We start from the raw sequence: 13,337 nt of genomic DNA on the forward strand, positions 1-13,337 counted from the left end.
AACAACATAGACATCCAGAAGGACAATAAGCCCAATAATGACATAATCTCATTTCAAATAGACAATACTGAGAACTGTTAGCTCAGACTCTCCAAAGATGCGCACACTCACCCATCAGCATTTTTGAAAAGGCCGAGCTACATGATTGTCGAGGACAACAGAGTAGTAAAATTTATGATCTCATTTCAAATCGACAATATTAAGTAGTGCTAGCTCAGACTCCCAAAGATGCGTATACTCACCCATCAACATTTTTGAAGGACAAGCAACATAGATATCCAGAAGGACAATAAACACAATCATAAGACTTCTAAGCTCATTTCATAATCATTTTTGAAGGACAAGCAACATAGATATCCAGAAGGACAATAAACACAATCATAAGACTCATAGCTCATTTCATAATCGATAATATTAATAAGTGTTTGCTCGGACTATCGAAAGACATTTTTGAAAAAACCGAGCAACATAAATATACAGAACTATAAACAAAATCATAAGAACTATAACCCCATCTGTTTTATATCTTTGGTTGAAAAGAAGTATAGTAGAGGCCTCAAGAAAAACAAGAGTTAACAAGATCAAAATTCAGAAATTTCAATAGCCCATCCCAAGAAGTCTAGAAACTCAAATACATTCATAATTTATCAATTGTAATTTGAGAAGAGGATTACATTAGATGAACTACAAGCTGGAAAAGGAGTAGAGAAAATGAAATAGAACAGAAGAAAACCATCATACATGTCCTTTGGACACGAATACGCGTCCCTATCGTTTTCAATTGAAATGAGGTAAAGAACAAGGTACATTTGCTCACTGAGGAGGGTCAACAGACCCAAATATTGGGTCCTTTTAACTCCTGCTCAATAATCTAATGCTAATCTACAACATCCTAAGGCTACAAAATTTTGAAGATCACGAATCTTCATGACTTTGTGAAGGGAGGGAATTAGCACAGGTAAGCAAGAGGTGGTAGAGGTTCTCTGCTGTGGGACGGTCGTCTGGATCCTTCTCAGTACACCAGTGATAAATTGAAACAAGAAATCTCAGGATACCAGATTCAGATAGTTTATTGTCAGAGTCCGAGCCAGAACAAGACTTTGCTAGATCCTCTAGTTCTTCTTTGGATGCAGTCATTGCCTCCAGTTCTTTGGGTAGTTCTGGCCGTTTACCCGCCTGCATGTGTTGAGAAGAGTTACATTGTCTTCTACTATTTAAAGCAATTCAAACAAACAAAAAGCACAAAAAGTGTGCACGCAAAAAGTGTTTCTATGAAAGCAGTTCTGGTGATCGAATGGAATAGGACGAAAAAACCATGAAAGCTTTAAAATATCCGACAACCAAGATACTAGAACCATTAGCCTTTGGGTTTAGCAACCAAAGGCAGGCCATAATAATTGTCTGATTATACTTCAGCACTTTAGGTACTCGTGGTATTTAGAACATTACTAGATCAAAGGTTAGAGATCAAGCCATACCTGAAGAGAATTGTGGCTATCTAACTCAGATGACTCTGAGTACGGAAGTTGCAGCGTTAACAATTCCAGCAGGACACACCCGAAGGACCAAATATCAGCACCCTACATCCAAAGCAAGACAAGTAAAAACGAGTTTAGAAGACCATTGAGATATTAAGCTAGAATTAGACAGGCAAAAAAAAAGAACTTTGCCTTTCGAGCCACCAAACCAACTCAAAGCAATTAAACGCATTTGCTAAACTTTGATAGGAAAGGAAATTAAGCGCCCCATAACACCTTTTCGCTGGTTGATTTACCAATTTTATCTGATTTAGCCATATATTGATTTTTTTTATTTTTATTTTGGGGGGTTATTAAGAGTTGAAATAGGCCACCCACCCCCCTTCAAATATTTCTTGGCCATTAACTCCCAAATAGACTTATTCTAGGTTCTCCTCATTCTAATATTAACTTTCATCTACCTATTGAAAAGGGTAACCCCGCAAAGTAAAAGCAAGAAGAGCCTTTTTATCTCGAAGTATCTAACCAAGAGTTGGAAGACCTTTTCAATTTCAAGGAAGTGCAAGAACCTAACCCCACCCAGCACCACTCACCCACCCCAGCCCACCCCAAAAAGATAACTTTTGCCACAGGATACATCTTCTAAGATTAGCCCCGATATAAAAATAGTCCCTAAAAGCAAATGCTCCGTCTCCAAGCTAGGTTCAAGTACAAGAAAATGAGGAAATTAAAACAAATAAATTACCGAGAAATTCAGGTGGAATATTTGAATTTGTCAATGAGTGCATATTTATTGCTCTTAAATCTGTAGCAGTGCAACAAATAACGATAGAGCAGACATAATATGCCTTCTTTTCTAGTTTAATACAATTACAAGCTAATATTTAAAGAGATAAAGCTGAATTCTAATAGACGAATGAGTGATATATCAGATTTTAGTAGAACACTAGAACATGCATGTCTTTTGAAGGTGGCGTCGTGCAAATTGATTTCAGCCAAGGGTTACAAATTGGAAAACAGAAAGAGCCACAACTTTGCATGGAGTTCAAGAAAAAAAGACAAAGACTTTTGAAGTTTATGGTTTTAAGTTAAAGATGTGTGTAGTACTTCAAAATCTTGTGGTCTCAAAACTTGCCATGTAAAATGTTGGAATTGGAAAACATACTAAATATAGAACCAACTCTGTACGGACAGACCAGAAAGGGAAGGAAGACACTTAATTTGGATGGAGGGAGTACTAGTTAGTAGAGAATTCAAGGATTCTACCTTCAAGGATTGGAGACTTCAGATGTCATTCCCAAAGCAAACAACAACTACACTGAAACCCAAACAAGCCTGGTCGGCTATATAAACCCCCACGTTCATTTAAGCTCATTTCAGATACAGTGTACATAATTCTTCAGGAAAGGACAGACTCTCTACCTCAAGAAATTGAAAAAGATTAGCTGAAAAGGAAGGGGAAAGAGCAAAACAGAAAATGTATCAACTGCATCTGCATATTATTTTTCATATCGACATAGGACGAAAGAAAGGAGACCACGTAACAGTAGCAATTCAAGAGGATATGAAGGGAAAGGTGAAATAATTTTTTCTTTTACAGGAAAAACTTACCAACCCATAGACGTTGCGCTCATTCATTGCCCGAAAGACTTCAGGAGCCATCCAACGAGGTGTACCAACACATACATCCGGTGGAGGAATTCCAATATGGCCAATGCAGCAAGTATGTAAGTATGAACGAAGGGGAATCGCCATATCAAAGTCACATAGCTTTACTGTAGGGGTACCATCAGCTCTCTTCTTATCCAGATCTATCAGGATGTTTTCACTTTTTATATCACGATGTATGATATGCCTAGAATGCAGCTCTGTCAACGCGCTTGCTACATCTCGGGCAATAAATACCGACAGCTCAATGGGCAGACGCTTCTCACCAGCATTAGATAGCTTATCTACATATTTCTGTCAGTGTATAACAAGAAGGCAAAATGGGCTGAATTAAAAAATAAAAAATAAAAGAGAGGCAATCAGGTGTTATCGAAAGGGAACAGAAATAAAGGAGAGGAAGGTCAGGTAAAAGAAGAGTTCTAGGAAACATATACCTTCAGTGAACCCCCTTTAATGTGCTCCATCAAAATGGCAGACTGCAAAGTACGACTTTCTGAACTACCATCTGATGAAGGAACCCATCTTGAAGATATCTGATGGCCATAATATTTGACAATGCACGAACTGTTTAAGACACCCAACATCCTAACTTCTCCAATGCAGCTAAACTCAAAATTCTTAATCTCATCCGGCGAGGACTTGGATACCTCTAAAGTTCGCACCTGCAGCGGCAAAAATGTTCATCCAATCATCTAAACCCCAATCCTAAACTAATTGGAATCAGTCATACGAATCTTTTATATAAATTCCATTCAATTCAGGTTAATCGAACAGAACAAATAAAATAAATTCAAGTATGCCTCGCCAATAAAGAAATTAACCGTGCCTCGCCAATAAAGAAATTAACCGAGATAAATTCCGACAAGAAACTGCAGATAAATGAAGAATTTGCAATCATAAGCCTGAAAATAATGGATTCCAGCTGAAAAAAAGAATTAACTCAAAAGAACTAAATAATGAATGATAACAATCAAGGGTTTCCTTGGTGACATAATGAAATTGTTGATGGATAGAAAGGAGAACGCCGTTTCTTATCCATCTCAAAAACAGATAAAAAGCACAAGACCAGAATAGACTAGTAAACTCAGTTGATAGCGGAAAGTACAATAAAGCTAGAAAATTCATATTCTAACTGCTGTTTCGTTTCCAGGTGGGTTAACACATATACCTGCTGGAATTCAGCCACTCTAAGAACAGAATATTTGATTCAAGTAACAATGTCTTGACAGTCGGACCAAAAAAAGTTTCAAGTTGAGTGGAGAAAGGAAGGAAATAAACAATAACAAAAGGAAAATACTACTCAGAATGTGGCAGGTTATGATACAGCAGAATAGAGACTAAGAACTTAGGTATATTTGCATAATAATAAAGGCAGAGGATAAAAAGCAATCAGTTACCACACCTTTGCCAGAGTCTCATGCGATCCCAATTCACACTGTATAAGGGTTGAGGAAGGAGCTTTATGAATTTTATCCGAACTGGATAGAGTAGGAAAAGAACTAACTTGAACAGGACTACCATCTGGCACAACAGGTACATTAATCCGGCTCAGTGGGACATACCTGAAAGAGACAGAAAGCTCAGTAATCTGAAAATAACATCAGCAATCTATCATAATCATCCTTCTACCCAACTGTTTCTACAACAGAACATGTATGGATAATGACACCATCAAGCCAGAAAAACATTAAAAACCACTGTAAGTGAGTCATTAACCTGTTTGGTTTGGATGATTCAAAATAAGTTTTTGACCAATCGAATAGGTGATATTCAATAATTTCGTTAATGAGCTAATTCTTTTGTAGTAACAGTTAGCTGTCAGAATAAATTTGATTTTTCACTAATCCAAACACGGATTTATGAATAATAAAACTAATTTAACCAGTAGCACCCAAGGGTGTGGCCTAGTGGTTCAATGAAGTGGGTTGAGCACCATGAGGTCTCATGTTCAATTCCCAACAGAAACAAACACGCTAGGTGATTTCTTCCCATCTGCTCTAGCCTAGGTGGACGGAGTTACCTGGCACCCGTTGCTGGTGGGAGGTGGCAGGTATCCCGTGGAATTAGTCGAGGTGCGCACAAGCTGGCCCGGACACCATGGTCATCCAAGAAAAAAAAATACTAATATAAACAGTACCTAAAATAATGCAAACCGCCTCTAAATTGGATCTCAAGGTCTATCACCAAAAATCTTTTAAATGCTGAGATTTCTTGGGGATAAGTCTTAAATGATGCAATAAGGTTTTCAACTGACTTGCTATTGCATCCATCTTGTATCAGAAAAGAAAAAATTGCAGCAACCCAAGATTGAAATTTTGTCAATGTGCACTCCAAAGAACAGCAGAATGAATAGAAGAATGATAACAGTCACCAAGGTGAGATTTAGAACTTAATGGAACTAGAGCTTTAGTGACAGAAAACTACTCACGAAGCTGGCCATTTTCACTCCAAAATAACCAACAATCGAAAATGCAAGAAACACCAAATTGGAAAATTATTAACCTGCAAAAGTACTCTGGATCTGTCTCTTCTCGGATATCAAGGGGATGGCATGCATCAACTATCATCCGAACCCATGATTCACCCCTCTTTACCACAATCACATTCCACGCGTGCGGCGAAAAATCCAAATAACCCCTGACAAGCTCACAAGATATTCGAGGTTCTATTCGGTCACACAGGTACTGCAGAAGACAGATGAAAGTCGTAATTGCATTCGGAAAAACATATCTAATTAGAAACATGTCTGATGACAAAATACCTTCATAAGCAAGGCCCTATGCCTACATACACCCAACTGCAAACTCCCAATAGGAACAACAATAGAATTTTGCCTTGATTTTATGGAGCGAAGTGCTTTCTCACAAAGATCAAGGAAAAGTATATCTCCTAAGAAGCTAGGACTGTCTTTTGTGATCATGCTGGTAGTGTCATCATTTCCTGTAGGGCATGTGCAGATAAAAGGCTTGTTATAGTTTGACCCAGATACTTCTTTCCTTGCACTCTGTAAAATACTACTTCTGTCACTTCCACCAAAATGATCCGACACTAAAAGCGCAAGCAGTGATGCGACCTGCAAGTTGTCTGCAGCAGCATGTTCTCTATCTTTAAACAGACCATCTGTCTGATTAAAATGAAAGATCAGAGCTTGAGCACGTCGGGCAATGGCATCCAGCATTTCATCTCTTTGCCTGAAAAAATTAAATATGTAAAGAAAAATGAGGAGAGAGGCAAAGCATTCACTGAAGTTTGTAGTTGAAAGCCATAACTAATAATGGCATGCAAACATGGAAGTTACCTGTCAATTAGAATGACTTCCCGTGAATCCAGATGCAATTTCTGCTCATAACTCCTAAGCGACATAAATGGCCGATCTCGTCCAGCGTCATAAAAGCCATCTGGTAAGTAATCATCAATACCACAGAAAGACATCATGTTGTATTTGCAGGATACCTCTGAATGGTCCGTTGGTCTGCGGGTTTTGCATGGTTTTGGATTATCAATTACCCCATCGAGGTGCCTTTTCGATTTTGGAGGATTATTAGACACCTCAGAAGACGAGCTTCCCTCGACCAAATCAGCAGCGTCAGAAAGAGAAACTACTGAAGCATCACATTTTTTACAATTCTGAATATCTATGCATGCTTCAATGGAGTCAGAACCAACACATGAAGATCTTTCTACACAATGGTCCTCCTTTGATCTGATATGTTCATCAGCAACACTAGCTAGAGAGTCTTTGCACTCAGCTTCTTCGGTAAACAGTTCTTTATCATTTGTATCGGCATCCACTATGCTTGATGAACCTTCCAACAGAGAATCGTCAATTAGCTCAGAATGTTTGCAGGCAACACATCTCCTGCTGTTATTTAATCTCTCTTGACGAGCCCTCTGCTGCAAATAATACTGCCGCTTCCATTTCTTTGATTTTCGAGGCCGAAAACATCGATGATTGGTTGAATGACCTGACAATACAATAGAAGCTCCTACACAATTAATAATTTACACATCAGACTTCTCAAAGTTAGACCCTTCCAAACAAGACTTCCTGGAAGGGCAATATACAAGATTTTAAAGAACCAGAATGCGCAGGAAGAGCATTAGAAATAAGGAGGGGAGATGAGAGATCTCGAGGAACTCACCATTTTGGGAATTCTCACATGTTTCCTCCTGATCATAACCTTCAAGCACGTCCATTTCAGAAGATGAACTGGTGAAGTCATCCTTGGACAAATCTATGAAATTCCCCTCCAAATTGCAGCATACCCACGATGGAATGGAACAACACCTAAGAAGTTTATTGTCCTTCAGGGAATTTGAATGAAGATATATGGGTCAGAATAAGGTAATTATAATATATCAACAAGTTACCTGACTAGACAACTGAAACAAATACATTTCGCTTTTTTTCCTACTGGGATGCAAGAAATTTATCAAGATTAAGAGTAGATGCCTCTCATGTTATAAACATTTATCCAGAAGGGGGGAAAGGAAAAGAAACTAGAGAAGAAGCCTAAAAGCAAAGAATCTGAAAAGAAACAGTAGTTTCAGTAACACATACCCGAAGATTGAGTCTCTGCAAATTATACATTGATAGGAGATCAAGATTCTCCAAGGATGTTAATCTATTGTTAGAAAAGTCCAAACTCACTAATCTTTGCAGAGAAGACAAATCCGGAGGTACTTCAATCAATTTATTATTAGCAACCTTCAGTGACAGTAAGGAGGTAAGATGAGTTATCTCAACAGGTAAATTCCTCATCTTATTGAATGAAAGATCCAGGCACTCCAAATTAGTGAGACAGGCAATTTCTGGAGGCAGGTATCTGCAGGAACAGCAAGAAACAATGGAATTATAATGTTGTCCAAAGATGAAAAGATTAAATGGTTTATAGATGTGAACTGAATCTACAAGTTAACGGTTCACAACTTTCAACCTCTAACAACCAAAAGTAAAGCACTGCTTGTCAAAAGTGTCAGCAAAATGAAGACTTAGCCTTTCAAAACAATAAAATGAGATTCATAGATATCTTTAGATATCAGACCTCATCTAACAAAATGTATGAAGTGATAAACAACTTAAACATGGGTTATATCTCAAGATAGTGGCGTAACTGCGCCAAATAAAGGGAGACTACAAAATATAAATTCTAACACCTATTTCCAAGTCAAATCCTCCTTCCAACTGCAAAGAATACTAGTTTCCAGCACTACCAACATTAAGAGACTACTTACAACTGACAAATTACACGGACTTGGCAAAACTTCACTTAATCTACTATTAGCTATGGAACACACTACTACAATGGAAAGACGTGACCACAACAGGCTTGCACTTCTGAACTGTGAAGTGTATGAACATCTTTTGCAACTCAAACCCTGTGCGGCAGCATATCCTATACTCCATACTCCAAGCATACAAACTCACTTCACATACTTCCCTTTCCTGTTTTTCCTTACTGGAGTGCTACGAATTTTGAAACATCTATAACTTTAAAATTGTGTGACGTGCTCAGGTAGAGGCTTCTCATGGCACCTGCCAATCAAAAGTATAATCAGGTCCTTAGGGACCAAAAATATTCCAAATGAAATGTGGGCATTGGGAGGGTATTTCCAGGAGACCACCGGAACCAATATGCGCAAACTGATGTGCCAGTCAGGGTTTTAATTTCTCAAAGTCTTTAACTCATTATAGTTGCAAGGAACAACGGGATGCAAATAGAGCACAAATAAGTAGCTAAATAACAACACTCTTCATGTAGAAGGCAGGATAAACAATCTGACCCTTCACCAATGGTTAGTAATGCTATGTCTAATCCTAATATCTTATCATATCCCGGTTAAACCTAACATGGTCCTAGAATAGAAACTGATACCCATGGAAGAGTACTGAACTCCTTGTGACAAACAATGTACAAAAAAATTGCACATATCCTTTGGTCCTGATTAACTAACTTCAACCTCTTGAAGCATCTAAGCAGCAATAGCACAGAAAAAAATCTTTACTTCTTTTGTTCTCCAGCTGTGTAACCACACATCCCAAAATTTCTACAGAAAATCTGTGAGTTTTTTTTTACTTTTACTAATCATGCATAATAATTGTTTTATTGTTTCCGAGAGCTTAAAAGTAGAAACATTTCTCCTACAATTACTTTTCTCCTATATTCACCTCAGAAAAGAGGTAACAAAAACAAAATCCTGGTATGATGCTTCACCAACCTAGTTGTCCTTGTATTAATGGAAATTTGTGTGATCATTTACCCTTCTTAATACAATTTATCTTGGGGCTTATGGTTGCAGTAGCTAGCACTCGTGAAAAATCTATTTTAGCAAATACCTTGTTGTAGTAAAATCAAATTACTTTAAGAACTAAAGCAAAAGTGGAAAAATGTAAACGCAACCTAATCTTGCCATAACACCAAAAGCATATTGAACTGCAACCTGCATATGGCTTCTGTGGTACAACATACACAAATTCACAGAGAAACGTCATGGAATTTGGTTTAATGTTTCCACATTGACAAAATCAGAATTTTAATATTATCAGGTTAACTGAAAGTCAACTATAGGTAATTGTCTATAGTAAAAATGAACCTGGTTAACATGGAAAAGGAAGGTAAATAACTTGCTAGCTAAACCAGTTAGGGGGGCATTTGGCCTTGACAATTGTTTACTTTTGAAGTTGAATTCTGGAATTTTCAGGAATTTGAAAAACACCAAAAAGCTGTTTTAACTTCTTTTTTTCACTCCAAATTGTATTCATGATCAAACACAACTCCATTTTTTAGAAAACTGTGGTGTCCTGGACAGCTTGCAGGAACCTCGAGTAATTCAACTTTGACGCGCTCTTAATCTACATAGACAACAATGCCAACTTACCAAGTGAAATCCTACAAGTGAGGTCTGGGGAGGGAAGAGTGTACGCAGACCTTACCACTGCCTCGGGAAGGTACTGTTTCTGAAAGAAACTCGGCTCAAGTGCAGCAAATCCAGGTACAAAGAAGAAGGAAACAGTAAAGAAAATATAACAACTAACAATGGAACAGTGCAAAATGTACAATAAAGAAAACAAGAACAACAAAATAGTGCGATATTGAAAACAAAATAAACACCATACTATGCTAGATATCAAAATTCACAAGCAGGGATAGTAATGTATAAACACTAAATAGAATTAACTCCAAGAAATAGCCAGATCTAACCTGATAGAAAAATGACAAACAGACAACTTAGTCAGCCTCTTTAAACCAGCAATATCTCTCAAAATTGGAAAAGCAGAAGGCCTAGGAGGAACTTTACAAAGCTCCAATTCTTTCAAATTCTTCAACTTCTCCAAATCCAATCCACTCATACCAGGCAAAGACACTTTCACTTGCAAACTCTCAAGTTCCACCAACTTCCTCAACTCTTCAATTGGAAACAAATTAACCTCATTCCCAAAAAACTTAAGTACCTTAACCTTCCCAAGTGCACCAATTGCCTTAGGAATTAAATTAAATACATTCTTGTACATGTACAAACCTTCAACATCACTTTCTACACCTTCTAACAATGGAAAATCCAAACTTTTTCCAGAAATATCAAAAACTGAATCAAACCCAGAAACCATCTTGCTTGAATTACCCTCTGAACCCTTTAATTCATCAGAATTTTCAGATTTTTCAGATACATTCTTGGCTTTGACCCTTTCAGGACTTTCTGAATCGCTTTCACCCATATAGAAAAACGTTAATTATTTATCAAGAACGGGAAAACCAAGTTATATAGAGAGAATTTGGGGGAGAATTGTGAAGGAAAAAGGGGAAAAGGAGGCTTCTCGTCGGTGGAGAAGAGAAACCCTAGATTCTTGAAGAAGCAAAGGGACTAAACAAGTGTAGATTATTAAAGTAGGATTTGACTGTAAATTTCAAAATTAGACGCTCCTCTTTGACGTTAAAGGTTTTTAAATTTACTGTTTGGTCCTCCAAAGATATGGGTAATTGCAAATTTGATACTCTGATTTTTATTTTTATTTTTTTATTTTTTTTTTGAAGGTGAGTGCTTGTTTGGAAATTTGAAGGGAAGTTTGAATATAAGAATGCTGCAAACACTGCTAATGACAGTAAAATATTAATAAGTTGGAGGAGATAAAGATTGAATATTCAAGATTAAGATTGATATTAAATTTATATTTTGTTTGATGGAATATAGATTTATCTATACCTTCAATCAAATAATAATATAATATACCCTAGTGCATTCATACAGTCGGGTCTACAAGAGTAGAATGTAAAGCAGTTGTACCATCACTAACTCAGAGGTTATTTTTACAGATTTTTGACTCAAGACAAAATATAATTTAATTTAGAAAAGAGATATAAAAAGAGTATAAAAGACAATAAGAAGTAACGTCACAATAGATAGTGACAGAACAAAACTGTCACAACACAATACTACAAGTAAAACAACATATAGCAACAAAAATCTAAAAACAATAAACTACAAATGTAGCATTATAATTATTAAATTCAAAAATAACAAACTACAAGCGTTGCACTACAACTATCAGTAAGTGCAACACTCTAATCCTAATCATAGGATGTCATATATTAAAAAATGAATGATGTGTATAATAAAGATAAAATAAATATAAAATACTAAATTATTTCTTAATTTTTTAGAATAAATAAATAAAAATGACAACTATTTTATATAGTAGTAAACAAGTAAAAATAGGTAGATAGAATTATTTTTTCAAAACAAATGCCACCGAGGTGTTCTTGATTAGTGGGTGCTTACCTTCGGGCGTAAAGTATTCTCCTGGAGAACTTAGCTTGGTGGTAAGGTGAAATCACTTATTATGTGCAAAGTATCTTTAAAGTATGATATTTTAAAAGGATATAATATAATGAATGAAGTTACTTGTTCTTTAACTAGAAGTTTGAATTTTGATCCTGAAATAATGAAAAATTATTTTAAGGAAGAGTTTTTCCTTAATAAATTTTATAAGACATGAATTCAAATTAATCGAGCAATATCAAATACTAAACAGCTGGTAAGAAACTTTAAGAAAAAATGAAAGGGACAAAAGGCACATAAAAGTTAAAAACTTGTGCCAATTAAAACATGATTATGAACAATTTCAATCATTTGAAAAACTTGCTATTTATGCATTAGGCATGCTAAACTGAAAAGAAACAATGATGGTTTTTTAGTTCTTACATTTGTGAACTTGTTTGGTGATTCAATACGCAAAAATGTTTGTGATTTTGGTTTTTCAATTGTGCATGAAACGAAGTTTTTCTGGAAACAGTTTCTCTATTTTTTACGAGGTAGAAATAAGATTTGTGTACACTCTTTATTTTCATATCTCACTTATGAAATTTTACTAGGTATATGTAGTTGTTAAATATCAATAAATTTGATTTTGATTCTAGTAATACTTGGCTTAACATATTTAATAATCAATTTATTGAAATGCTATTTTGATTCCTTTGCTTGGAAATTTTCACAAACTTAACGAAATTGTATCCTTCAATTGTTTATTGAGTTTGTATTGTTAATCCGTATATTATTGTAACATAATTCTAAAATGACATAAATGCAGCATATTTCCAATATAAAAAAGATCCATGGGCATATACTTTAATTAATTAGAAGGTTAAACATGCTTAATTATAGATTAAAAGAATTAAAACTATTACTTAACAAAAACAAATAGACAAAATACAATTAGAATTTATGTCTATATTGTCCATATTACACTAAGAAATTTAAATTTCACAAAGAATAAACCTCTAATTCAATATGCAATTAATAATAGTCTCTTTTTTTTTCGTTTGTTAATGCAATTAATAATAGTCGCGTGATATACAAGAAAGGATTGAATTGTTTTGTTTTAGCACTATCAAATTTTTCATGTTTGATAGTATGTTTTAATTTGGGAGAAATTCACTTTGAAATTAATCCTGTTTAAGCATATAGTTGCAAATTGCAATGTATTGGCCACATTTAAACCCAAAAAGGGGAAAAAAGAAAAACGACTATTTTTAAAAATAATAATTAAAAAAAAAAAAACTATGCCACCTTTTACATGCATAAATAATGTTTCAAGCTTCAACTTAACAATCTCATGTTAATATACACATGTAGTCAACATGTAATCACTAGATTTATTAATTTATAGATATTTCTGTTCCTCTTTATATATAA

At 35.6% G+C, this 13,337-nt stretch overlaps 1 protein-coding gene across 3 annotated transcripts; it reads right to left on the reverse strand.

The window, feature by feature from the left end:
- Window positions 1–618: 618 nt before the first annotated feature.
- Window positions 619–11,047, reverse strand: LOC107864680. Of its 3 annotated transcripts, XR_001672695.2 has the most exons (12): window positions 10,349–11,047; window positions 7,708–7,972; window positions 7,289–7,451; window positions 6,445–7,132; window positions 5,908–6,337; window positions 5,649–5,830; window positions 4,549–4,708; window positions 3,581–3,808; window positions 3,090–3,440; window positions 2,745–2,896; window positions 1,479–1,580; window positions 739–1,176 (listed from the first exon to the last, which is right to left on the reverse strand). XR_001672695.2 is itself a non-coding variant. In XM_016711119.2 (11 exons), the coding sequence occupies exons 1-11, from the start codon at window positions 10,861–10,863 to the stop codon at window positions 916–918; spliced, it is 3,324 nt and encodes a 1,107-aa protein (XP_016566605.2). In that variant the 5' UTR covers window positions 10,864–11,047; the 3' UTR covers window positions 619–915. The 3 variants fall into 3 exon arrangements, 2 of the variants coding, with proteins under 2 accessions (XP_016566605.2, XP_016566604.2); XM_016711119.2 differs by lacking the exon at window positions 2,745–2,896 and having other exon boundaries at window positions 619–1,176; window positions 6,445–7,111; XM_016711118.2 differs by lacking the exon at window positions 2,745–2,896 and having other exon boundaries at window positions 619–1,176.
- Window positions 11,048–13,337: the final 2,290 nt, after the last annotated feature.

This window comes from Capsicum annuum, chromosome 3, assembly GCF_002878395.1.
Source record: "Capsicum annuum cultivar UCD-10X-F1 chromosome 3, UCD10Xv1.1, whole genome shotgun sequence".
Taxonomy (NCBI): Eukaryota; Viridiplantae; Streptophyta; class Magnoliopsida; order Solanales; family Solanaceae; genus Capsicum; species Capsicum annuum.

Coding starts and splice junctions, on each gene's coding strand:
- LOC107864680 (XM_016711118.2), bottom strand. CDS start 10,863: ATGGGTGAAAGCGATTCAGAAAGTCCTGAAAGGGTCAAAGCCAAGAAT. Junction 7,973..10,348: donor GTTTGTCATTTTTCTATCAG/GTTAGATCTGGC, acceptor CTGTTCCTGCAG/ATACCTGCCTCCAGAAATTG. Junction 3,441..3,580: donor TTAAAGGGGGTTCACTGAAG/GTATATGTTTCC, acceptor ATACACTGACAG/AAATATGTAGATAAGCTATC.